The sequence below is a fragment of the Protomyctophum parallelum genome (genome assembly GCF_964188405.1).
Source record: "Protomyctophum parallelum genome assembly, chromosome: 4".
NCBI lineage: Eukaryota > Metazoa > Chordata > Actinopteri > Myctophiformes > Myctophidae > Protomyctophum > Protomyctophum parallelum.
This window is the reverse complement of record NC_139700.1, coordinates 39350758-39377055: the sequence shown is the minus strand read 5'-3', so window position 1 is coordinate 39377055 and position 26298 is coordinate 39350758. Positions and strand designations below refer to the sequence as shown.

At 44.9% G+C, this 26298-nt stretch overlaps 1 protein-coding gene across 2 annotated transcripts in view; it reads left to right on the top strand.

Annotated features, from left to right (window-relative positions):
- Window positions 1-25929, top strand: part of wnt7bb (wingless-type MMTV integration site family, member 7Bb) — a 50403-nt gene extending 24474 nt beyond the window's left edge. For both annotated transcript variants that reach the window (XM_083763237.1, XM_083763236.1), the window contains exons 3-4: window positions 16448-16719; window positions 23659-25929. In XM_083763237.1, coding sequence (XP_083619363.1) covers window positions 16448-16719; window positions 23659-24132 — 746 coding nt within the window. In that variant the 3' untranslated portion in view covers window positions 24133-25929. The remainder of the gene's footprint in view (window positions 1-16447; window positions 16720-23658) is intronic.
- The last annotated feature ends 369 nt before the right edge of the window (window positions 25930-26298 follow it).

The window sequence follows — 26298 nt, the reverse complement described above, 5'->3', positions numbered from 1 at the left end:
AGCATGCTGGCCTGGCCAGGCTATACATTAGACTGCAATCACCAATCATGCAGCCCGTTCGGCGAAAAACTACGTATTTTACATATTATATTTCATGCAATGTTAGACATGTTTTGGAAATGAAGTCAATAGCCAAATACAATGCATAGCCAAATATTTTTCCAGGACCCTTGATAAATTCCAAACTTTTTCCAGGACTGGAATTTTTATTTATTTATTTCAAAACATTTCCAGGAATTTCATGACAGATATAGCCTACTTTGTCTTGGTAGTACCATCCCACTTGATATTATATCTGCCGTCATGGTAATTAGTTAATAATGGCTGAAAGTGTCTCCAAAGTAAAAATCAATGTTCATTGTCTCCACCAGGCCGAAGGCATGAGTAGAGAGTATGTTTTGCACTCCGTCCGTCCGTCCGTCCGTCCGTCAGTCCATCCGTCCGTCAGTCCGTGTGTGTCCGTTACCAGCTCCGGCACCCGGTCGATGCCAAACTTGGCGCACACACACTCCCTGGATGCCAACGATGAACCTCTGCCCCACATTTTCCAGAATGGCCTGTTATAGCGCCACCAGGAGGCCGACTTTTGTAAAACACATTTTTTTATATTACTTCTCCAGATTTTGTCCAAAAATCCCGCAAATCGTTACACAGTATCTCTATAATCATGTGCTCAAGACGGATCTGTCCCATATTTCATATTCCATCCTAATTGGCTAACATTGCCTTTCAAAGTGTGCAAGATTGGCCCATTTTGAAAAAAAGCCTCAAATCATGAACGCAGTGTGCAATATACGTGACATCTTTCACAGACGTTCCTACTAGGCTGAGGAATATATCCCACCCTTTTCACATTGGCCTGTTATAGCGCCACCAACAGTTGGATTTTTGCAAAACACATTTTTGGAACAAAATGCCTCAAAACATCCAATTGCCATCAAAGGTGTAAGAACAAATGACACCCTTTTCACATTGGCCTGTTATAGTGCCACCAGGAGGCCACAACCTGACCTGTGGCCCGAGGGGCACTTTTTCTAGTTTGTCTATTTTCGTCTATTTAAATGCAAATGTACCTGCAATTATCTATACTGGAAATATATGTCAATGTGAGTTTCTTGATAAATAACATGCATGATTACAAATTATACTGCAATGCTGTCAGTCATAATAGAAATACAACTAATTGATTGATTGATTGATTGATTGATTCAATACTTTAGTCAAAACTTTAAACAGCAGTTTAGGTACAGTAAAACATTATAGGCTTAAAGGAACACAAAAATGTCCTGGGGACTTGTTTCCATTGTGGTCCTATGTATTCAATTCATCAACAAGGCATAGAATATTAACAGATTAATATCTAACTCTAACTCATTCCTGATATGCTTGTACCCAAAGCAGCTTACAGGGCAACGTGTTACAATACAGTATGGGCTTGGAGTGAATGGAATAATAAAATAAGACAACAACACATTTAAGGGTCTGTAGGGACCCTCGGGGTTCCTTGAGGAGATTCCAAATGGACCCAGCAAGTGCACAAATACAACCGACTCCAAATACAACTGACTCCAATCTCTCAGTTATGGTGGGGGGGAAAAAACTATAAAACCATACACATAACTACAGGGATTAATCTCTCATGACTGAAACTTTTGTTCGGCCAAGTCCTATTGTTTGACAAATTGTGTGAAATGGCATGAAAGGAGCCCCCACACATCTTAGCACTGTGCTCCATAAACAATTAGCACACTATGTACAATTACATTACATTTTGGTAGCCCAACAGCCAGCCAGTTGGAAGAAATTGCAGATTGAGGCTTTGACCTTTTGCTTTTATGAAATATCTGAGATCAATTAGGGTTCTCTGAACTTCTATTGCAAGAGTCTTTAAATAACCGAAAAGAAAGGCTATCTAGCTGCAAGCATGGATAGGCTTTTTACGCTGACATACTTCTATATAGAAGATATGCTGATTTACACGGAATACAAATTACTCTGAAATGACTGAGAACTTGAATCCATAATAATAACCACAACTGCAGAGGCAGATGATCACCAGTAGGTGACACTTTTCCCTTTGTTCTCTGTGAGGATGCTATTATTTGTCCATCACTCTCCATCACTCTGTGATCAAACGAGGGACAACTTATCCCTGAAAACACCTAACCGAACATTGTTTCAGTCAGTTGTAACTGTAACACTTGTTCTCAAAGTAGGGTCTGAGGACCCTCAGGGGTCCTTGAGGGGGGTTCCAGGTGGTCTCCACCAGCAAAATGACTGATTAGTTAAGGAACCAAATGGATCCTTATACGGTACTCTCAGAGTTAGACATCCCTCTGGCAATTCGTCAAGGTGTCCCTGAGCAAGGCACTTAAGCACAACTGCTCCCCCCCCCCATGAGAAGCACTCAACAGTTACTTTTCAGGATTCATATTTATTAAAAAATGAACAAAATGTACACAATGACTTGCAGTGCTGCACACATCTAGCCACGTGTTGTAACACTTGAAATATGAACACTTTTATTATTTAAGCGTTTTTGCGATATCCTAAGCTATCCTAAAAAGTGTGTGTGTGTGTGTGTGTGTGTGTGTGTGTGTGTGTGTGTGTGTGTGTGTGTGTGTGTGTGTGTGTGTGTGTGTGTGTGTGTGTGTGTGTGTGCGTGCATGCTTGTGTTTGGTGTGTATAGTTGTGTTGGGAGGGGGCATTCATTCACGTATACTGTACACACAATACACATATATACATATTGTCATAGCAGCGCTATAGTATGCTAAAAATAATAATAATAAAACATTGACAGATGCAGAGAAGGGTAGAAGATAACGGTATGATTAAAATAAGTGTTATACTGTATGTATAGCTCTATTCAAACGGCACTCATTGCTATATAATGTTTGTTTGTTGTTGTCTATCCAGCTCTTTATTAAACAGAAAAATGCATTTTTAGGTCGGGATCACATGCAGAACTCAGACAGAATACAGATTAAACAAGTGAAATTGGAAATGATGATACTAAGAAATGAAATCGGAACTGGGACACTATAAAAATGAAGCTGATGAATGGATACTCTCTCCTGATTGGGAGAACATCTGCAACCGACCTGAAAATGTATTGTGTGTTCATTCAAGAACTGCAGAGACGGGAAGACCCCCGTTACTGAACAAACAGTATTATATAGCAATGGCTGCTATCATAATATACAGCTTTAATTGTTTAACAAAAAAAATATTATTTTTAACGTATGTATGTTCATACATTGTTTATGTATGAACTATTTATAGATATAAATAATAATAATAATAAAAATGGAAATAGTTGGTCATTGCCCAACACTATATGGAAAAGTACTGTCCAGGTACAGTCCATATAATGAGGAATATACAGTTTATTATCCTAATGTTCAAAGATTCTTAGGTTAAAGGTTAAAGCTACATTCAGAGTTCACTGAGAAGGGACAGCAATGTGTTCAGCTGTGGCTCAACCACATCTTATGTTGTAACTGACCGACTTGCAGACATACGACAACAAGAAGAAGCCTAATGTGTAATTTATCTATGGACTTGATGACGAGTAATATAGTAATATATATGTGTGTGTGTGTGTGTGTGTGTGTGTGTGTGTGTGTGTGTGTGTGTGTGTGTGTGTGTGTGTGTGTGTGTGTGTGTGTGTGTGTGTGTGCGTGTGTGTGCGTGCATGCGTGTGTGTGCTTTAAGCTTGTCCAATTCTGTTTACTGTTTACTTTCAAACATTGGAATATTGGCTCCGGAATGCGATAAAAACTAAACGATTTCCATGAATCAGATGAATTCATTTTTGGGAAGTGAACTATCTCTTTAAGTAGCTTGCAATACTTGAGTAAAGAAAGAAAGGCGTCGGAGAGAACTCGTTAAAGCGTCTGTAATAACAGGGTGCATGCAAATAATTTGACAATGTTTCGAGGTCAATATATCTTCATCAGGTCACGGTGACCTGATAGGGATTTAAATTGTCTGAGTTTTCTCCAGTGCCGTTTCCTTCTTCATACTTATACTCCTGCGATGCACTTGGACCAGCCTGAATTTGACTTGAGTACTTGAGTAAATGTACTTGTAGTTTACTCCCCCACCGCTGCATGCGGCAGCAGTGGCCTGTCGGTGGTGAAGGCCTGTGAGGACACAGAGAGAGCTTGCCGAGGTCAGAGCGAGTGTTGCTACCACAGCTGGCCTCCTCTCTCTCTCTCTCCGCTGTGTGTACACCCAGCATGCACAGCACTGCCTGTACTCTCTCAGGTTGTAAATCTCTGCGTGTGCTTCGTCATGTGACGTTTGTTTTGGTGGCACGACATCCGCCATCCGGCTCTAAAACACAGATCGAGTGGCCCTGGGGACACTGCATGCATCCACAAATGTTTTCCAGCGCGTTCCTGCGTTCACCCAAAGACTTGCTCAAAGAGACGCGAAGGCCATAGAATCTCTATGGCGCGCGTGCACGAGAGAGAGAGAGGCTGGCCGCTGGCCAAAGTGACGTGGTCAGTCGATGTGAAGGGGGGACACAGCGCTTGTACGTTCTAAGATCGAGTCCAAATATTGTGGACCCATATACGGTTCTGTAACTCTGAGAGTGTGCAGATGGAACCTGAGGATTGTACAGTGTACATTGGGGGTCCCAGAGATAAAACATTGTATAAAATGGGGGGTCCGGGGCCTAATCAATGACTATATCAAACTGGGGCTGCTTGTACGTCAAAAAGGTCTCTGCTATACCTAACTACGAATACAAGAAGACTCACCCCGTTTCTGTTTTCCTCCCAGAATTTTCCCCAGTGAGGGGTGGGAGAGGCTGGCCAGCAGACGGCTGGATTTTGAATTTCTCTAACTATAAACTTTCATGACAGCAGACAGCCTAAGTACAAATATAATTTATGAAAACTTCTGTTCACAGAAGTTGTTGTAGGATATGTGGGGATTATCTGACGAGGTACCATTTGAGGGGGCAAAACCTTACATATACTAAATAATACTAAATTGTTTATAGGGTCAATATAAGTAATATAATATAGCCTTTCCACAGGAGTATCTTTTTATATTTTTTCAAAAAGAATACAAACAGGAAACAGCCAATAGCATATTACAAAGTTATCCCCCTCACTGGGAGGAAAAACGGGCACGCACCGGGGTGAGTCTTCTTGTTACCCCTAACTACACCTTGGGGACTTCAGGCCTCCAAATAGGTGTATTACATTTCATCCAGTTTGCCTGCCCTTTATACCTTCCGTGACGGCACTCGGGTTCCCCCACCCCCCACCCCCCGCCATCTTGGACAGTGTCGCAGACACTTGCCACTAAACTCCATTAGACATCTGGTTTAATCCCCCTCCTCCCCACCCTATTCTTCTCCGCCCAGACCTCTCCAAGTTCATTGAGGTTTTTCTGGTCACTCCAATTTTCCACTGGCAGCCAGCGAGACTATCCCAGGGTGGTTACAGCTTGGGGCCTGTCAGGGCTCTGGGGCCGACCAGAGCGCTTTAGGGTTTTTAAGCTGCTGTTATGGGTGCTTTGCATACTGTGCTCACAACATCCTCCCATCCAAAGACAAAACATATTGTAACCCCGTTATACTGTTGTAACGGGAGGTGCATACCGGCACGCGTAAATAAGCTAATTACAGTAGCGGAACCGATATGATGGAAGTTTGCTCTCCCCGCACTCCAGTGCAATATAGGAAGTGAGAAATGTCAGCAAACGTACATGTCGACACCAAACTCCTCCTTTTCCGCCGTTAAATGTGAGGTCGTCTGGAGAAGCAGATGATGGCTTCCGTGACATTCAGTGACATTCAGGGGAACTGTTTGATGTGACATGAAAGTGTTGAAAAGCTCTCAGCAGCAGGAATAGGGGGGGGGGGGCTCGCTGCCCAGAGTTCCATTGGCCGGCTGATGGCGTAATTGTCTCTCATTACGATGATGCCCAGGCCAGGCGGGGCACTGGCAGTGGCAAGAAGACCCACGGGGGGGTGGGAAGGGGGGTGACAACCAATACACTCATCATCATCATCATCATCATCATGATTTTCCCTATGAACAGTGGAGGGTCATTGGTCTCCAGTAACAGGCATGCATCTATGGCACACAGGGAAACACCCTTTCTCTGGAAACTGCCTTGTTCCTGTTTTTACCATTACACTCACTGTGTGTGTGTGCGTGTGCGTGTGCGTGCACTTGCATTGCTATTCTTGTGAGGGCCATCTGTCCCCACAAGTAGTAGAATTGGAGAAATATAGACATTGTAAGGATGGCTTTGCTGGTCCCCACAAGAGAAATGGTAAAGTTGTGTAGAGATAGGGTTAGGGTTTTACCTAAATACATTTTTGTGTGACGATGTTACACACAGACAATCTGCCAATCTGCAGCATGCGGTGAGCTTGTGGATCTGCTATTTGCCGGCAATTGTTCGGCTATTTTCAATTTTCCTAAAATGTTGATGTCCTCAAAAGTATAGTAATACAATACAAAACACAAGTGTGTGTGTGTGTGTGTGTGTGTGTGTGTGTGTGTGTGTGTGTGTGTGTGTGTGTGTGTGTGTGTGTGTGTGTGTGTGTGTGTGTGTGTGTGTGTGTGTGTGTGTGTGTATGTGTGTGTGCGTATGTGCGTGCGCGTGTGCGCGCACACAATGTTTTTCTCGCAGCGGGTATCTCTATTTGTATAGCCTATGCATGTGTGTATGTGTGTGTGCATGTGTGTTTAACGTGGTATACGTTCACTCGTGAATGCACGAGTGTGTATGTGGCGGGCGTACATGCGTATACGTCTAGTGTGTGTGTGCATGTAGTGTGAGAGGTGGGTGGGGGTGGGTGGTTGCACGCTACCACAGGCTGGTGGGGCGCAGCTCAGTGCAGCTAAACCAGAGAGCGGAGCGGTTGTGAGTCAGTCCCTGTTGCAGGCAACAGAGTGGCCATAGAGCATTACATTGGTTGCCGTTGTCAGGCAGAAAGCTTGCATGTCCATATTTCTACTTATTTGTCTTTTTTTGTATTGTAAATTAATTGCCTATACCCTATTTTATCATTGTCGCTTTCGCGCAGAAACCTCTTATCTGCATATTATAACCTTTTGAGTTTTTTCATAAATTAAGTGTGTTCGTGACTTTGTGGATATTTTATTAGTATAGTATTAAGAAGAACTTGTGACTACATTGGGTCCATTGCGACACAGGTTTTTCCTGAAAAGTATCGCATTTGGACATACAAGGTTTCCACTGCACGACAGTGAGGATTAGCTCCACTGCGGTGCCAGGATAGGAAATTAAGTGGGTCTTTCTTGGAGCAGAAAAATGCCCGTGGAAGTTCATAAAAATCTCTCCCGAAATGTAAATTATGGATGCAAAAAAAAGAAAAGGCTCCTGGAAAAGAGGGAAAGACTGCGATACAAAACGCAAATTACTATGAATCGGCTGAAAGCCACAATTATCGCATTAATGTAAATTGCCTCATAAATGTTGAAAAATACACCACTAAATCAGTTGAAGGAAGGCAAAAAACCCCCAAAAAACACCAAAAGTGACTTTCCTAACCTAGAGCACAGTAGTCATGGCCAGGCCGAGTTCCAACTCGCAACCAGCAGCCTTCACTCTATCTAACCACAGTGTTTGTGCCTGTAAAACAAGGTAAAATAAGCAGTGATTTTACGTCTAAGTAACTTTCAAAATTGTTAAAAGTTTGTTTGGTCGGGCAAAATGACATGGGCCTTTTTACTCTATACCTTCTCCCATGTCTGAGGCGTTCTGTGTTTTTGTTCCCCCTATAATTTCCACTGAATTTGTTGTAATTTGCTGCAGGAAAACATAAACAGTCCCTCCAATTTAACCGTTTTGGGAATATTATTCCTGGTTTTGTGTCAGTGCGAGACAGAAGGTAGGCTATGCCCCGTAAAATGATGTTACTGGATTGTTTTTGAGGGGCGCTAGCCCCTCCTATATACAGGTTTAAAGTTAGTTTTTAGTTTGTTTTAAAAACGCCATTGACAATGAAGGGAAGATTTACGTCATCTTGTCCCTAACACAAATGCCATTAAAAATAAAGAGAATGTAATGTTTGTGTTGGCACGAAGATAGCCAGAGATAGCTTATAGGCCTACTGTATAAACTCATGCATCACAACAACAAACTATTTCTGCTGAATGTTTGGCTGTAATTACCCATCTTGTGTTCTTTCATTTGTCACCATAGATCGTGAACTGTAAAAGTGTTCATTTCATTCTTATTCCACCAGTAAGATTCCATTTTCAGGTAGATTTTTACACTCTCAGTGAAATCGACCGGCCGGGTTCTGCAGTGGGGAGCAGAATTAAGTAAAGGCAGGGGAGCCCTGTAAGAGTGCTGGTTCTCATAGTGAGGTCCAGCAGGGACCCCTAGGGTCCTAAATGGACCCTAGGGTTCCTTGAGGGGGTTCCACAAAGATCCTTACCGGTCTGTAACTCACTCCAAGAACTAAATGGAAATTTTAACGTTTGAGCCACTGAGAGAGTGCGAGAGAGGGAGAGAGAGATAGAGAGAGAGAGAGAAAGAGAGAGAGAGAGAGACCCCAGCTGTGTTTTGATCATGGCCAGCTGCACCAAGGTGCTCCTGCGAAGGAATTCAGCACTTTGGACAGAGCACCTAGACGGGCTCTCCTCCCTGCTCTGTGGACCCAGCACTGCGCTGTGTGGTGGCCGTATGGGCCCAGGGATGCAGTGTGTGGTAGCTGTATGGGCCCAGGGATGCAGTGTGTGGTGGCCGTATGGGCCCAGGGATGCAGTGTGTGGTGGCCGTATGGGCCCAGGGATGCAGTGTGGTGGCCGTATGGGCCCAGGGATGCAGTGTGTGGTAGCTGTATGGGCCCAGGGATGCAGTGTGTGGTGGTTGTATGGGCCCAGGGATGCAGTGTGTGGTGTCCGTATGGGCCCAGGGATGCAGTGTGTGGTGGTTGTATGGGCCCAGGGATGCAGTGTGTGGTAGCTGTATGGGCCCAGGGATGCAGTGTGTGGTGGCCGTATGGGCCCAGGGATGCAGTATGTGGTGACTGTATGGGCCCAGGGATGCAGTATGTGGTGGTTGTATGGGCCCAGGGATGCAGTGTGTGGTGGCCGTATGGGCCCAGGGATGCAGTGTGTGGTGGCCGTATGGGCCCTAATAATACCCGTTGTCAACTTGTCATAGCACCCGTTTTAACTGAGGCAGAGGCTGGAAATTGCTTGTATGTCTCACACGTATGCACGTACGCAGAGACGTGGCGCATTTATAGTAGGATGTTCTTTTTTTTTTACAAATTGATATGTATTCGGCCGTGGACTCCCATCTGAAAAGGTTTTTGTGTCAGGAACCCCCAGAAGTGAAGATTCGTGTTAATTTTTTTTAAGATAAATAAATAAATGATTCAAAATGATTCAGAATGTTCCAAACATTTTCAATAGATCTCAGGTCAGATCTACAAACTTGCAGAGTGGATAAAGTGGTTAAAATGATTCTGAGGCTGTATTATGCTGGGGACCCCCTAGAACCCCCTCAAGGACCACTGGGGGTCCCCAGACCCCACTTTGAGAACCAATGATTTAGACAGATGCTATAGGTCCATTGTTTACCTGGTATCATTATAGCATAACCTTAGTTTATTTATTTAGTATCCCATAGTTTCAATGTATAGATTATTATTTGGTATATACTACGGTGTATATATTGTTTAGGCTGATGCTATATATTTTTGGTTTACTCGTGTCCTACTATAATGACGTGTGTGTGTGTGTGTGTGTGTGTGTGTGTGTGTGTGTGTGTGTGTGTGTGTGTGTGTGTGTGTGTGTGTGTGTGTGTGTGTGTAAGCAAGCAAGTAAGTGTGTGTGCTCGCGCGTGCGTGCGTGCATGTGTACAAATTATTCTCAGTCAGTCTAGTTAAGCACATCTGACAAAAGCTCCCTGCAATACAACAGTTTTAGACTGTGGCTGTACTGGTCAGCTCCCAGTACAACAGTTGTAGACTGTGGCTGTACTGGTCAGCTCCCAGTACAACAGTAGAAGACTGTGGCTGTACTGGTCAGCTCCCAGTACAACAGTAGAAGACCGTGGCTCTACTGGTCAGCTCCCAGGCCAGGTGTGAATTTGTTTAATTGAAAAAGAGATGGAATTCTCAATGTAAAGATGGAGTGCCGTGATTTTTGTACTTTTTCTAAGGTGAAAACCAGGTATACTTAATGAGTATACTAGTTACCCCTTTCCACATGTCTGTGAAGCAAGCTTCATGGACTCCCTAACTCAACTACGAGCAACATAAGGAAAAAACAGCCCGGCGGTCCACCGAGAGGCGGGATGGAAGATGGACCAAACAGGACGGATAACACGGAAACGACTGACATGACAATCACGAACGATATGAAGATCCTCAGAGAATGTGGCTGTGGGTGGGCCAAAGTAACAACCTACCGGGGCCTGCGAACTCATCAGGGGAAGATGAAATGCGGCGGCGGCCGCAACCAGATGCAAGCTTGCACTGCAGAAGCAGATCAGACAAGGAGGAATCATAGCCAGGTTGAGCACCACAGTGCTATTGATCCAACCATTGCAACTGGTGAGAGAGAGGAGGACCAGCCTTCCCAGCATGAGGTGCAGCAACAACCGCACAGCCCACAGCACAACGAAACGCCAAGCAGCGAACCCACAAGAGTCGCACCAGAGAAGCTAATCCGGAAAGCCAAAGTCAAGTGGCCAAAAGCCAATGACAAAGAATCCTGGAGCAGCTTCGATGATAATCTATGCACCACCCTCCAAAGTACGCTAAGAGGCAGCGTAACCTCCAAACTGAACATCATGGGACACATCATCTACGAGGAAGGCAAAGAGCGATTTGGAGAAATGCCCCAGAGGAGGATTATTCCCAAACAGATCGGGAGACGGGAGAGGGAAATCCTCCAGCTCGTAAAGGAACGACGCCTCCTACGGAAACAATGGAGAAAAGCCAATGACCAGGATAAAGACGGCTTGAAGAACCTGTGGAACCAGATCAAAGTAAAACTCGCACACCTGAGGAGAGCTGAAAGGATCAGGAAACGCAGAAGCCGCAAGGAGAAAGCAAGGGATAGCTTCTCCCGGGACCCCTTCAAGTATGCCCGAGGCCTGCTGGAGGAAAAGAAGAATGGGACACTGCAGACCAGTGAACAGGAGTTGGAGGAATACATCACAGTTCAGCTCAGCGACAGCCAAAAGAACAACCCCCTCGGATCACCAGGCCATGTACCTCAGCCACCTGAGCCTTCCTCGCAGTTTGACACCACTCCCCCGAAATGGGCTGAGGTCAAGCAGGTGGTTGAGCGAGCGAGAGCTGCATCAGCACCCGGCCCGAATGGAGTACCATACAGGGTGTTCAAAAGCTGTCCTGGACTCCTGAAACTGTTATGGAAGCTGATGGGTGTTGCCTGGAAAACCCAAGCCATGCCATCAGCGTGGAGCAGGGCAATCACGACCTTTATCCCAAAGGAGAAAGACTCTCATAACATCAGCCAGTTCAGAGGCATAGCCCTGCTCAACGTGGAAGGGAAGATTTTCTTCACTGTGGTGGCAAAGCGCATGACCAACTACCTTCTGGCAAACAATTACATCGACACTAGTTGTCAGAAGGCAGGCGTCCCAGGTTTCCCTGGCTGCGTGGAGCACTCTGCTATGATCTGGGAGCAAATCCAGACAGCCAAGCGCAACAAAGCAGACCTACACGTGGTTTGGTTGGATCTCGCAAACGCCTATGGGTCGGTTCCCCACCAACTCATCAGCTTTGCACTGAACTTCTTCCATGTTCCACCCTGCATCCAGAGCCTCGTAGTGAACTACTTTAACAACTTCCAAGTCTGCTACACAACTCAGGAGGTCTCAACTGGTTGGCACCAGCTAGAGAAGGGGATAGCAATGGGTTGCTCCATTTCTCCAATCCTTTTCACAATAGCCTTTGAGATCATCCTGATTGGTGGAAGACAGATGGTCCGAGGAGTCCGTTCCCAATCAGGTCAGCGACTCCCGGCCCTACGGAGCTACATGGATGACGTCACCACTCTCCTCCAGACAGCAGTGTGCACCTCCAGACTCCTGAAAAGACTCGGGGAGCTTCTAGCATGGGCTCGGATGAAAATAAAACCTACCAAGTCACGCAGCCTCTCCATCCGGAAAGGAGTCAGGAATGACAACATCACATTCTCAGTGGATGGTGAGGAAATCCCACGTGTGGTTGATGAACCTGTGCGGAGCCTTGGAAGGCTTTACACTGCAGACCTGTCTGACAAGCACATGGCTGCCTCAGTCACATCTCAGCTCTTGGACGGCCTGAACAAAATTGACCAAAGCTTTCTCCCAGGGAAACTCAAGGTCTGGTGTTACCAGTTCACCCTATTCCATCGTTTGATGTGGCCCCTGAAGTTGTGTGATATCACCTCCACAACTGTCCTCAAGCTGGATTCAAAAGCCAACAATTACATCCGTAAGTGGCTGGGCCTTCCCAGATGCCTTTCCAACACAGCTCTGTTTGGAAGAACCACCCTGAAGCTGCCACTGAAATCCATCAGCCTGGGCTACAAACAGGAGAAGGTGAGGCTTGTGTTCGAGCTGAGAGACTCACCTGATCCAACTGTCCGCAACGCCAAGGTCCAAGTCCGCACTGGACGTAAATGGAATGCTATGCAGACAGTAGACCAGGCCATTGGCCGACTGAAACATCAGGAAATGGTAGGACAAGTGCAGTCTGGCAGGGCTGGTTTTGGCTGGGGAACAGCACCCACAAAGTGGTCCAAAGCCTCAAAGAAGGAAAGGAAAGACCTTGTGGTTTCAGAAGTGGTGAAAATGGAAGAGGAGAGCTATATGATCAAGGCTGTGGGCCAACAGCAACAAGGGAGATGGACCAATTGGGAGGCCGTAGTCAACAGGGTCATTACATGGGCCGACATGTGGAGAATACCCCAAGCGAGGCTGAGTTTCCTCATCAGGGCTACATACGACACCCTTCCCAGTCCCTGGAATCTGCATGTGTGGTACGGGACAGAGGTGACCTGCAAGCTCTGTGACACCCAGAACGCAAGCTTGCATCACATCCTTTCTGGCTGTAAGGTGGCTTTGACGCAGGGCCGATATGGATGGCGCCACGATCGCGTTCTGCGGAAGCTAGCTGAAATCCTGGAAGTACGCAGAATAGAAGCAAATGGCGCCAGTTCACGAACAGCAGAGCGGTCGATCCAGTTTGTCCAGCAAGGTGGCAAGCCGCGGAGCATCACCAAGAGCCCACAGTCCCTCCTGTCAGCTGGAAGCGAGTGGAACATGAGGGCTGACCTAGACCGGCAGTTGAAGTTCCCGCAAGAGATCACCACAACCGCTCTACGACCAGACATCGTGTTGTGGTCCACCTCTACTAAGACAGTCATTATGGTAGAGCTGACAGTTCCTTGGGAGGAGGGAATGGAGGCTGCCTTTGAGAGAAAAAGGGACAAATATTCAGAGCTGGCAAGTGAGTGCTCACAAGCAGGGTGGAGAGCCTTCACATACCCAGTGGAAGTCGGGTGTAGAGGCTACACTGGAGCATCCACCCAGCGGCTACTAAAGTCCCTTGGGATCAAAGGCTCCAAGCTGAAGAATGCCCTCAAAGTCCTGGCAGAGGAGGCAGAACAAGGAAGTTTCTGGTTATGGCTCAGGAGAAACGACAAATCGTGGGGAAAACAAGGAGCGTAGACAGGGGGCAGTAGGGAACCTTTCCTGCTGCTATATTTCACCACCTTGAGATGCTGTGGTATGCGGTCAGCCCACGCCTGACTCAGGGAGATGGACGTCCCTGCCATGCATAGTCCCTTGGGACTCATTCCACAACCACAAAAGCAATAACACTGGGACAGAGTGTGGGGAGAACAAGGATCCTTCGGCTGGCTGCAGGGGGCGGCAGGGAGACGTCCCTGTCGCTGCTCCACCACCCAGAGATGTTCCGGGATTAATGGAGCGAAACATCTGTGAAGGGTGGCTCCCGGCTGATGACCCTGCAGCCAGCACCATGGCACCGTCGGAGGTGCGTCAGGCAGAAATGCCCAGCAAGTCTAATCACTTGTGCTTACATCTATGAACTGGTGGGTGTGGCCACATAAAAACATAATTTCTCCCGTTATATTTTTCCTGGTATAATCATAGTACTTGATGATCATGACTGATCACTGATCTCAGTTTATTGTTAAACTGTAAAATATTCTCCAAAAGTGTGCATAAAACACATTTGGGTTATCACAGATATATGTTAATTTTGCTATTAACTATAGCTATAAACAAAACAAAAACATAGTCATTATTTTGGTTATAATTAAATATATATCGTCTCTGCCGGGTAGAAAAACATGAAGCTGGGACATTTCAGGATTCAAAAAAGTATAGTATAGCTAGCAGATCTACAAGCTCAAGACGCATCACTTGCCAGAGGCACAGAGAGAGGGTTCCACAAGTACTTGTTCCACAAGTACTTGTAGACAGGTCCACAAGTATATTTCAGGCTTTTTATTTACCTCCAAAGTGCAGTGACAATACAAAAAGTAATAAATACTGGCCAAAATATCATTCCAAAAATAGGAAACAAAATACACCTGCTGGCTAAACTTTAAGAAAACACAACAGATCTTGAGAGACTGTTACAGGCTATTTAACCTTCGATGAGGTCCTGGCTTGAGCTCCCTGATGTCTCTCCTAGCCTCAGGTAATACTGAACTGCCTCCACCTGCAGCAATCCTGCTTTTATACAGGTGGGGCAAACAATCCCCTAATAAGTGGCAATTAATTGACTCAACCACACGGCCAACTAAGGCCTACGAGTAATCTTAGAGGACTATACACTCAAACATATTTCAATTCACAGGGCCTAACATAAAGACCAAACATAATACACACAGGAACAAACACCCCTCCTCCTCTACAATACTTGGCACCCTCCAATCTAGAGTGCCAGCACTGCAGAGGAGAGTGACAAACATACAGTACCAATGCAACTTCAGTATCAGTCAATACAAATATAAACATATTTAAACCTCTTGCAATCATTGTGTGGAATAATAACAATGTCATTTGTACGATATATATATAGGTATAGGGCACGGGCTTCCCTGTGACAAAGTTGCTCTCTCAACTTGATTAAGGTGTCAGACAAGCTACAAATCGTAGTTCTTTGTATGCTTGCTGCATGTGTGCAAGAACCAGACCGCAGAGCTGCAGCAGGTAAAAGGTGGACCCACTTCTGATATGGCACGGCGGCCAGTCGAGCCAACAGTTCCAAGTACATCCTTGCAGGCAGTGACAGTACTGTAGGCCTACTGTAGCCTGCCTGCCTACCTGCAGCTGCTGCTGCTGATTTTACCAGTCAGTGTGATACTTTTACAATTAATTAATTACTCACCTAATGCTGGCTACTGCCGCAGTAGCTTGATAGGATCCACTTGTACCATGTTTAACGTATATTCCAAAGTGTGTACACATTGTTTAAGTCAAAGATGCGCAGCATCATGGCTTTATGGTAAACTTTGGCTAAAAGCAATCCACCATCACGTCTAATCAATGTTTACAGTCAATCTGTCAGTCCCTCCCTCCCAGCATCATGATCTGAAAAACTGTCTGTCATGGAAGTAGGGCAGGCTACAACAGACTTCCTCTTCCTTTTCAAAATAAGAGCTATACTTGTAATGATTAGTCAACACTAGTTTTATTTCTTAAGTCAATCAATCAATCAATCAATCAATCAGATTTTATTGTCACTTCCACAATATACACTGGGCATATAGGGGAGCAAAATACCGTTCTGATGCTTCACATTTAAAAACAATAGACACATTAAAAAGAGGCAAAGCCTTTTAAAAAACATTAAAAGGTAAAAGGAGCAGGCAACATTGGCAGGAGACAGTGCTGATGCATTCAAAGTGCATATGTGTAAAGTGCTATTAAGTGAACTTGCAGGATGTGTAGATATATTTGTAGCGCCCTGAGAGATAACGCTTTGAATGGGTATCTGTCATGAGTGACTGTGTAACGCTGTGTGGTCGTCGATCGATCATCTGACAGCTTTGGGCCCTGGGCCCTCTGGAGTCACGGGCCGGGGGGAAACTAGATACAATTATATACTGTGCACTGTGTACATCGAAAAGCAAGTGATTAGAAAACACCCTGTGATATTCCTGAACCGATTATATGACAAAGGTCTCAATTGTTCATAAATAATGTTTGTTATGAGCTGGTCTAGCTGGCTCCATTCACTGCCATGTATTCATTGCACTTCCGGTGTGAGTTTGGCTCCCATGAAAGTGTCCATGAAAGTGTCATGGCGCAGTCCAGTCACGTGACCACTTCTCTTCCTTCTCAGAGCTTCCTTGCAGGCAGCCAGGAAGTGGCGTTCACCTTCACCTATGCCGTCACTGCAGTGTTCCTGAACCCTCTCTCTGTGCCTCTCTTCCAGGCAGCCGGGAAGCGGCGTTCACCTATGCCATCACGGCCGCGGCCGTGGCCCACGCCATCACGGCGGCCTGCAGCCAGGGCAACCTGTCGCAGTGCGGCTGCGACCGCGAGAAGCAGGGCTACTACAACCAGGAGGAGGGCTGGAAGTGGGGAGGCTGCTCGGCCGACATCAAGTACGGCATCGAGTTCTCCCGCCGCTTCGTGGACGCCCGCGAGATCAAGAAGACGCCGCGACGCCTGATGAACCTGCACAACAACGAGGCGGGGAGGAAGGTAAACGCGACCCCCTTGTGTGGTGGGAGTCCCTCCAGGCTCTGTACTAGTGTGCTTTTCTGTTTTCCGTTATTCTGCGGAAGGCTTTCGCTGAAAATAGCCAATAGACAAGCTCACAGCATGTCGCAGCTTGACGCGTTGTGGGATTATTGTGAGCTTGTACATCTGCTATGTTGGCCATGCAGGTTGAAAGAGGTTAGGTCTGTGTGATGCCAGACATGTCCCTCCCTTTTCATTTCATTTCAATTTCATTCTTTGGTATTATGTTCCTAATATGTTTGAGAAATACCTATATCGTTGCTGTCGAGCAGCAACCTCCATATTCATTTTTTGTGCTTTTTCGTAAATGAACGCCCTACTTGATCATAATACAGCGTCACACAAAGGCATAAAAAGTATCAGATCCGCAAGCTGGAAATGGGGCGCGAAGAGACACATTTTAAGCTTGTCGATCTGCTTTTGCCATTTTTGAATTGGACTCCTGAAAAGTACGTTTTGGACATATGGTATGAGGTTTCCACCCGACAGAGACGATTAGTGAGAATCAGTATTGTGACATCTATGTCACACTTAAGAGTGTGTGTGTGTGTGTGTGTGTGTGTGTGTGTGTGTGTGTGTGTGTGTGTGTGTGTGTGTGTGTGTGTGTGTGTGTGTGTGTGTGTGCTTCTGCATTGTGGGGGACATTAAAGATATACAACGCAAGTGTCTTGATGAGTGCTTGCGCATGACGGCCTCCCGAGGGTCCTAGTAGGGTGGCTGAATCACCCCTTGATTGATCACCGCATTTGCAGATTTTATTTCCACCCTAGCGGGGTGTCCTTTTCATCCCCCCGAAAGGCGTGGGTTGGCAACGTCACCGCGGACATGTTTGTCTGCTCTTCGTCATCCCAGAGCAGAAGATTAATGGTAGCGGCAGAAGAGAGAGATCATTTACATTTGTAGACATTTATCAGACATGCTTATCTAAGAGTGACTTACAATGTCTAACATCAGAGCAAATTGCATGGAGCCTAGTCAACAAAACCCGAACATGAAAAAGAAAACAGACGCCTGCGGGAGTGTTGGCCAGGGTGTCATATTATGGAAGGGAGGGACTTGTGTCCTGCATTGGATGATCGATTAGGTTAGGACTAGTAAAATTAAAATCCCATGACTGAAAGGTTTTGTCAGGCCATGCAAGGCTCGATCTGTGATTTTTAAAACAGTGTGAATGGAGGACCTCCCTCCACACACACGCACGCACGCCACACTGTCATGATGCAACTCAGAAGTAGAACCCCAAATGCAGAACAGACTGGTCAAAGGCAGGAGGTCAAATGCAGAGGGATTTATTCACCCAAAATCAGGATAACATAGAATATACACAGGGCTGGCAACACTACTTACATAACATCATAACAACATATAAACTCAAGCAGGGAACACAATGAACTGAGGGTTTAATAGACACAGGGATCACAATACACAGGTGAACATAACAAACAATCAACACTGGGATTGGCTGGGAGACTAACAGGACACAGGTGGAGAAAACTAGTAATCACCGGGAGGTGAGACAAGACAAACACCACTAGGCAGAACAGGAAACACTAGGCCTAGGGCATCACTACATAATAAAAGTACACAGTACACAAATTATAGTTCATGACAGATTGACAGTACAGTTTGTGACAGTCGCACACACAATAGCGCTGTATTTCCTTAAAAAGAACGAGCACAATGTTCCAATTGCGATCACTGGATAATCAGAAATGACCTCCGAACATCAGCGAGAAAAGAGCGTGCAAAGGCCGTGGCTGATACAGAAGCTAATGTGTAGACACAGCTGCAGACAAGGCCCTACTGTAGGAACTGTGCCTAGCAACCGGAGCGATTATAAAAATGGAATATAGTGAGGCAATCTTATATCGATATTAAAGGGATTCAGATTCAGGGTTCAGATTTCACTTAAGCTGTATGAAATACTGATTGCCCGAGTCCCGTGGTGGGAGTTCTGCGCTGGTTTTGGTGAAATATTAAGTAGTTCCGGTCACTTTGTGGGGGGCACTGGGGCCACGCAGTAAAAGTAAATGAGTTCAAAAACTAACGTAATTTGTATTGTTGACCTATTCCTAAAATAATTTTACCCCTCTATCACATGGAACTATTTTTTGTGCGTAGTGATATGGACACAAAAAATATAATTTCGTGTGATAGAGGGGTCAAAAATTAACGAAAGTTACTTGAAATCTTTCACAGACTTTCCTACTAGGCTGAGGAATATATCCCACCTTTTTCACATTGGCCTGTTATAGCGCCACCAACAGGTGGATTTTTGCAAAACGCATTTTTGGAACAAAATTCCTCAAATCATGAACGCAGCGTGCAATTTACGTGAAATCTTCCACAGACTTTCCTACTAGGCACATTGGCCTATTATTGCGCCACCAGGAGGCCACAACCTGACCTGCCCTCCCACAAAACACACGTCAACTGAATTCTCATAATCGTTGACAACGAAGGAAGAGGGAGGCGTGACAAGCAGAGAAAAGATGAACCTTTGGTGACAAATAGATCTAATTAATAACCCATGGTGCACTAGGAAATGTGGCCTTTGCCAGTAAAGGGGAGGTTTGCCACCACCCCCGACCACCGACCCCTCTGGTTCTTTTCATGGAATTATTATGAAGGGTGTCAAGTCCAGGAACAGGATATTATTGCAGTTCTCCCCACGCCATACCAAAACATGTCGCTGCCATTTGACTGCGTCCATTCAATGTGTGAAAGCGCAACACCACACACGCACGCAATGACCGCATGTGCACACACGTGCACACACACGTGCACACACACACACACACACACACACACACACACACACACACAGTGTCATACAGTGCCTGTATGACAATCCTGGCATGCCATGTTGTTATTAGGGCCTGAGCACTGCACAGTAGTGCGAAGCCCTATTGAAATCGCACTGATTATTATTCTTATTTTATCCAAAATGAATCACGTTTTTTGAGGCGCCAAACGTACTCGAACGTTCCAAATTAAACTCGTTGTACACAAAATACATTAACGATGAAAAGTGAGTGAGTCTTCGTAAAATGGCGTGACAGTGGCGAAGTGACAAACTTCTGGCCAATCAGAATTCGCGTCCTCAACTTCATCATCAATGTTTCTGTTCCGCAATGTTTGTGTTTACACTATAACATTTGATGTAATTTGACTATGACGTACAATTTACACTACTAGAGAGGTGCCCGTGGGGCAATGGCCTACTTGGAACGATGCAAGTTGGAAATTAATGCCCCACCCAGATATTATGTCTGTGTCCCTTTTATGCTTATATATGGAGTTCTTTGTCAGGCATGCCCATATAAGGAGTCTATGCAGACGTCAGAATGATGTCAGAACAGGCCAGCTCCATATATGGATCCTGACGGAGGCCTTTTTGGGGCGGTTCTAGACAACCGTGGGTCCGACCGACTTGACACACTTGACACTTGACTTCGGTGGGGCGAACGGTTCTCGAGTTACATGGATTACACAGACAGACAGACAGACAGACATGGTGCATTTATAGATAGATGGCGTAAGATTCTCCATTTATTGCCAATAGGAATTTAATGTTTGTGTAGGACAAAGTTTGTGGACATATACGAGGGTCTAGCGCCTCTCTAAAGTAAGTACAATTTGGTTTTTTGTGGCGCCAGCCCCTCCAACGTGACATGATGTCATGTGGCAGCCAAATCTATGGACTTGTTTTTAAGTCAGTGATTCTCAAACATTTTCATGCCAAGAAGTACCAAATTGATATGAATTTGGCCACAGGCGTCCATCTGCAAAGGCTTTGTGCCAGGGGCAGGGAGTCAGGGACCCCCCCGTAGAGAAGATCTGTGCTGTTACATTTGATTTAGTATGGAATTCTGACACTGCAGGTGGAGAGAGAGAAAGAATATGACCTGACGTCATTTTCACCACATTGTCCTCATCTTTGGAATAATACGTTTATCCTGGAGTACTCCCTGGAACCTTTTCGAGCGACGAACCCCCACTTTGAGAAGCACTGTTTGAGATCACCGATAAGCCAACAGAGAGACACTAACTTACATGGTCTCAATGGATCGGGGGGGGGGGGGGGGGGGTGTAACAGGAACACCCAGTGAATCATTTGATCCCTTTCATCTGTGGAAGGCCCTGCGTCTGACAAGTGATCTTTAAGAGGGGAATCCGGTCACATTGGACTAATTGGTAACAGAGCGGAGACTTTTGATGGACACGCTTTAAGTAAATGTTTCCATGCGTCCGTCAGAAGGCCTGGTTCCTTTACCCAGGCATTCATTGCGGTTTTGCTTCTTCTTTTTTCTTCTTTTTCTTTGGCGGGGGGGAGTTCTCCTTTTCGCATCAACATCCGAGACGTAGATTGTCAGTTGACCCTGACCTTTATGTTACTTAAGGGAGGGGGGACGACTCATGTTTTTTCAATCAAATGTCCCCAAATGGAGGACCCCTCCTGACCACAGAATGCATGGATGCAAGGTTCCATTTGTAAAAAAGAGGAAAGAAAATGTGTGTGTGTGTGTGTGTGTGTGTGTGTGTGTGTGTGTGTGTGTGTGTGTGTGTGTGTGTGTGTGTGTGTGTGTGTGTGTGTGTGTGTGTGTGTGTGTGTGTGTGTGTGTGTGTGTGTGTGTGTGTGTGTGTGTGTGTGTGTGTGTGTGTGTGTGCATTTTTTTAAATGTATATCCCTCTCCCATTCCCCCCAGCAAATCCAACCCTGCTAATGAGCAACTTATATTTTATTTATTTATTTGGTTTCTTCCGTCTGATAGAAATGATGACTACTAGTAGCGCTGACGAGGCGAACCGCCAGGAAAGAAAGCTTCACTGGAAAAATGCCCTGCCAACCAAACTGTACATTTCATGCATTTCAAGTACACAGCAAGTCTGCGAGTTTCCTTTAATTGGGTTAAAGGGGTCCTGTACGGGCCCATTAAGAGAGGTGTTAATGTAGCCCATTCAAACCCCATCCCCCACTTTCCTCTGTTCCTCTGCCCACCAAAATAGTTAAAACACATAAAATGGAGGATATCGTTGTACTTTTTGAGGTTTTTCAGTTTTCCCTCCCACGGTACAAGGATTGCCTCAGTCTTGACACTTTAATGTTTGTGGACACAATATTTCCCAGATGCCCCAGGGATTTAGGCAGCTCAGGGTAGTGGTTTGCCCTACAACTGGAGATGGAAGATGCAAAGTTCAAAATTAAGACCCACAGAGCTAATTGGACTATAACATTAGACTTTCTTTGGCAAGATACATAATTATGTACATAATGAGTGCTTTGCCTATAGGCTACAGTAAGTGCTTGAATCCACTATAACAATGTGATGTTGTGAAGGCCTTTTTAGAGTAACATAAAGTAGGCTACACTACAATGGCATTCATCAAACTGGTCTATTCAGTCTTGTAGACTCTACTGGTCCAGATATAAATAGTTAATAGTGGACTCTGTTGTGGAGTGTAGTTTGAAATTATCTCTGTCGGGTTTCCACCCGACATCCAAACATCCAAAACTGATTTGAATTCAAAAGTAGCAGATCTTGATTCTACAAGCTAAAAGAGTTATGATTTGCGCAGCGTTTCGAGCTTATGGATCTGCTATGATACTTTTGTGTGATGCTGCAGTGTAGTGCGATCAAGTAGGGCATTCATTTCCAAAAAAAACAAACACACACATACCAAAAGTTATATTACGAGGTTTCTGCCCGACATCAATGATATGCAGCCACTATGCTATGAATTTAAGTGTGAATTTAAGTCTTTAAGCAAGTGTATACTGTAGACAATACTGTAAATGTTACATTCATGCTAATAAAGCAATTTGAATTGAATTGAAATTGAGTGTGCGCTCTCCAGAATCGTTAGCGTTCAGACAAACTGTAACTGTGTATGGCACTGGTTATATGAGACAGCTATTTATTTTTCCTCTTACATTAGGAATGTAGAGTAAAATGACAGAATACGATTTTTTACCAGTAACTGCGTTCTTCTCTCCCTGCATGTCCCTTGACATATAGCCGCTGGCACCAGTCACCCTGTTAGAATTTCACATGTGCACGCTTTGGTCCACTTCACTGAAGTCCGTCACTCTGCACTCTGCTCGAGCGCTAAATGTTTGACCCTCGAAATGTAAATGCTGCCTTTTGCGGCCTAAATGTGCTGAACTATATTATAACAAGGGCTCGCGGTGGCTAGGAAACATCGCTTCCTAGAAGTGTTGGACGCCGACTGCATGTACCGCCGTTCTAATAACACAATATTAATGTGGCACTCAAAGAAATAAAAAAGAAAAAAGTAACCTGTGATACTACACATCCGTTTCCACTTAATAAGCCACCCTCCAAAACAAAGGCGGTATTCAGTCACCATGTGCTCAAAAACACTGTTAGACATTAATAAACTGAATGTTCAATTCAAATAAATATGTCCTCTTCGCTAGTACTGAAGTGAAAACAAACCAGGGATGGGTTGGTGTAATGCTGACCTTAAACCCTTTTTCTAAAGAACACAAGGCTAGATAGAGCCCCATGCCAACATGTGGTTCCTCAAGGAACATATCAGCGATGTGTCACACATGGTGCAAAGTTTTTGCAAACAGTGTGGTTTTAACTTGTGGTTTAATTTGCAGGCCCCAGATACTCAGACAAGCATCTTCTGTTGATGACAATTTAACATCAACGACAAAGAGTTGCATTCTTACATTTACAGTGCTGGCAGACTTCGGAGCTCTATTATAGTTAACTACAGCAGAACTAGTTTCAAAATGATACATTTATAGTTCTCATTATAGTTATTGTTCTTGGTGTGAACAGCCCTTTTACAGGGCATGCTCTTGTTTATAATGTGTTCCCATCTCTAAAGCCATGCCGTCTCCTCTCTTGCCTCCTCTTCCACCAGGTCCTAGAAGAGAGGATGAAACTGGAATGCAAGTGCCACGGCGTCTCGGGGTCCTGCACCACCAAGACCTGCTGGACGACCCTGCCCAAGTTCCGCGAGATCGGCTACGTGCTGAAGGACAAGTACAACGAGGCGGTGCACGTGGAGGTGGTCCGCGCCAGCCGCCTGCGGCAGCCAACCCACCTCAAGGTGAAGCAGACCTACCGCAAGCCCATGGAAATGGACCTCGTCTACATCGAGAAGTCGCCCAACTACTGCGAAGAGGACACTGCCACGGGGAGCGTGGGCACCCAGGGGCGCCTCTGCAACCGCACCTCGCTGCACACGGACGGCTGCGACCTCATGTGCTGCGGCCGGGGTTACAACACGCACCAGTACACCAAAGTGTGGCAGTGCAACTGTAAGTTCCAGTGGTGCTGCTTCGTCAAATGCAACACGTGCAGCGAGCGGACGGAGGTGTTTACCTGCAAATAAAAGCGAGGTGACTTGGAACCTTGGGGAGCGGGACCAAGGGACTATCAGTATGAGGAACGACCCAAGACAGAGCAAATCTAAATCTCCTCCTGGAACGGTTGAGAGGTTTCGAAAGCAAAAGGAATGGAATTTACACTATCAGCTCTTCATGGCATTGTTTTGCACAGCAGAATCTATATTTGCTTTTGAGAAAGTAAGAGAAAAAAAGGCAAGTACCCCAGAACTTTACCGACACACAGAAATGTGTGGGCTCCCGAAGTACTGATGCATTCGTGGTGAAGTTGGGACTACAAGGAAAACGTATGGTGCCCTCGACGGGGAACTGTGCTTTGCACTCTGGGAATTGTAGTTCTTTATGCCGCAAGAGACTCTTGCATGGAAAAAGAAAGGACATCGACATGACAGACTGTTGAGGGGCCGATGGATGGAGAGAGAGTATAAACTTTAAAGAACATTGTCTTATTTCCACTAAAGTGGTGGTGGTAGGGGGGTGACAGCAGTGAGTGTTTGACCCTCCCTCACATTGGACAGGTCCTATGTTTGGAAGTCTGTTAGAAATGAAGAACACTTTGTACGGTGCCCCCTTGGGGGCACACCAAAAGCTGAGTGGAGAGTTCTGTTCGCTATAGGCCCTCTGCTGCCAACTGGAATAATGGTGGAGCATGTTAGCTTTCCAGTCACACTGGAACTGTCTGTTTGAACACTGAAAATAAATTGTTTATTTATGTTATAGTATCTTAAAAACAAAGCACTAACGGGTAGAGATGTCTTTTTTTGTACTAAGTGTAAAAAACGAAAAAATACTTTTTAGAAACTGACTGAAGATGTGTGTGTTATAGAAAATGCTGCCCCCCAAAACAATTCCCCTTTTCTTAAAAAAGAGAAAAAGAAAAAAAAAAAAGAAGAAGAAAAAGACAAAAGAAAGAAAGAAAGAAAGAAATAGACAAAATATATAGGCCTAATGGTTTCATTGCAACTGGTGTGTTGACAACAATTCATCATCATTACAATGTACTTCAACATTCTATCATCTTGGTTCAGCCTTACTGTATCGGTAGCTTTTGTTTGCAGATCAAACATACACATCTGTTTGGACACATTTGGCATTTTCAGTAAATTGACAGTAGCAAGGAACCCCATTTTAACTGGAGGTCCTTCCTCAATTCATTAACCACTTGTCTTAAGCCCTATAAAAAATAGCAAGTATAGCCAATCTACAAGCTCACATGTTCCATCACGACACATGAGCTTGTAGAATGCTATTTTTGTTGTTCATGAAATTATATTAAAAAGAAAAACAATTATAATTCTTTGTCACTTGGTTGAAAGTGATTCGCCCCTGAAACGAATATGTTGCTGGGCGTGTTGTCGAGTGCTGCACTGATTTATTTTTTCTATTCAGACACAACTTATGGAATGAGAATTTAAATAAAACTCCCATTTGACTCACTTCTGAAATCCATGTGCTACAATGTCCTCTCAAGTAGAGTCTACTATTGGTTATATTGATTCATTCATTCAGAAAACATCTGCAAAACTGCACTTTCCCGCAACTGAATGGATATGGGCCGCCAGTAACAACTACACACATACTATTGTACTTGCATATACACACAGCAGTAATGTGACACCCAAGGGTAGGGATAAAGAACATATTTCCACTGAGGAAAATATGCAAAAATCCACATTTGATTCAGTTTATATTAGGTCTAGATTTGACAAAAAATAAAACTAAATAGCCCCCAAAAATTCAACTTGTGGAAGTTGGACTGAAAGTTAAATTAAATGTGTCAGTAATAAGTGCAAAACCTTTTACAGTCTGTCAATGTATTATATGTCCCTGCTGGAACATCATTTGAATATTAAACATTCACACTGAATCACAGATATATGGCACCCCAATGTTGACAAGAATGGAGATGTATGTATTTAAATTTAATTAGCCCCCCCAGTCATATGCTTATTAAAGGACCTCTTTACCACTTTTCAACCTAGTATCTTCATATAATAGGTCCTCACTAATAATCATGATAAAATGGCACATTTATTTTCTACTCAGTCTGTGTCTCATAGGAGGGCAGCATGGGCAGTTCAGAAACCCACCCACCACCAGTGACATCATCGAATAGAAACTGCAGGCTTTCTAGTCCTGAAAAGTTGCAATGC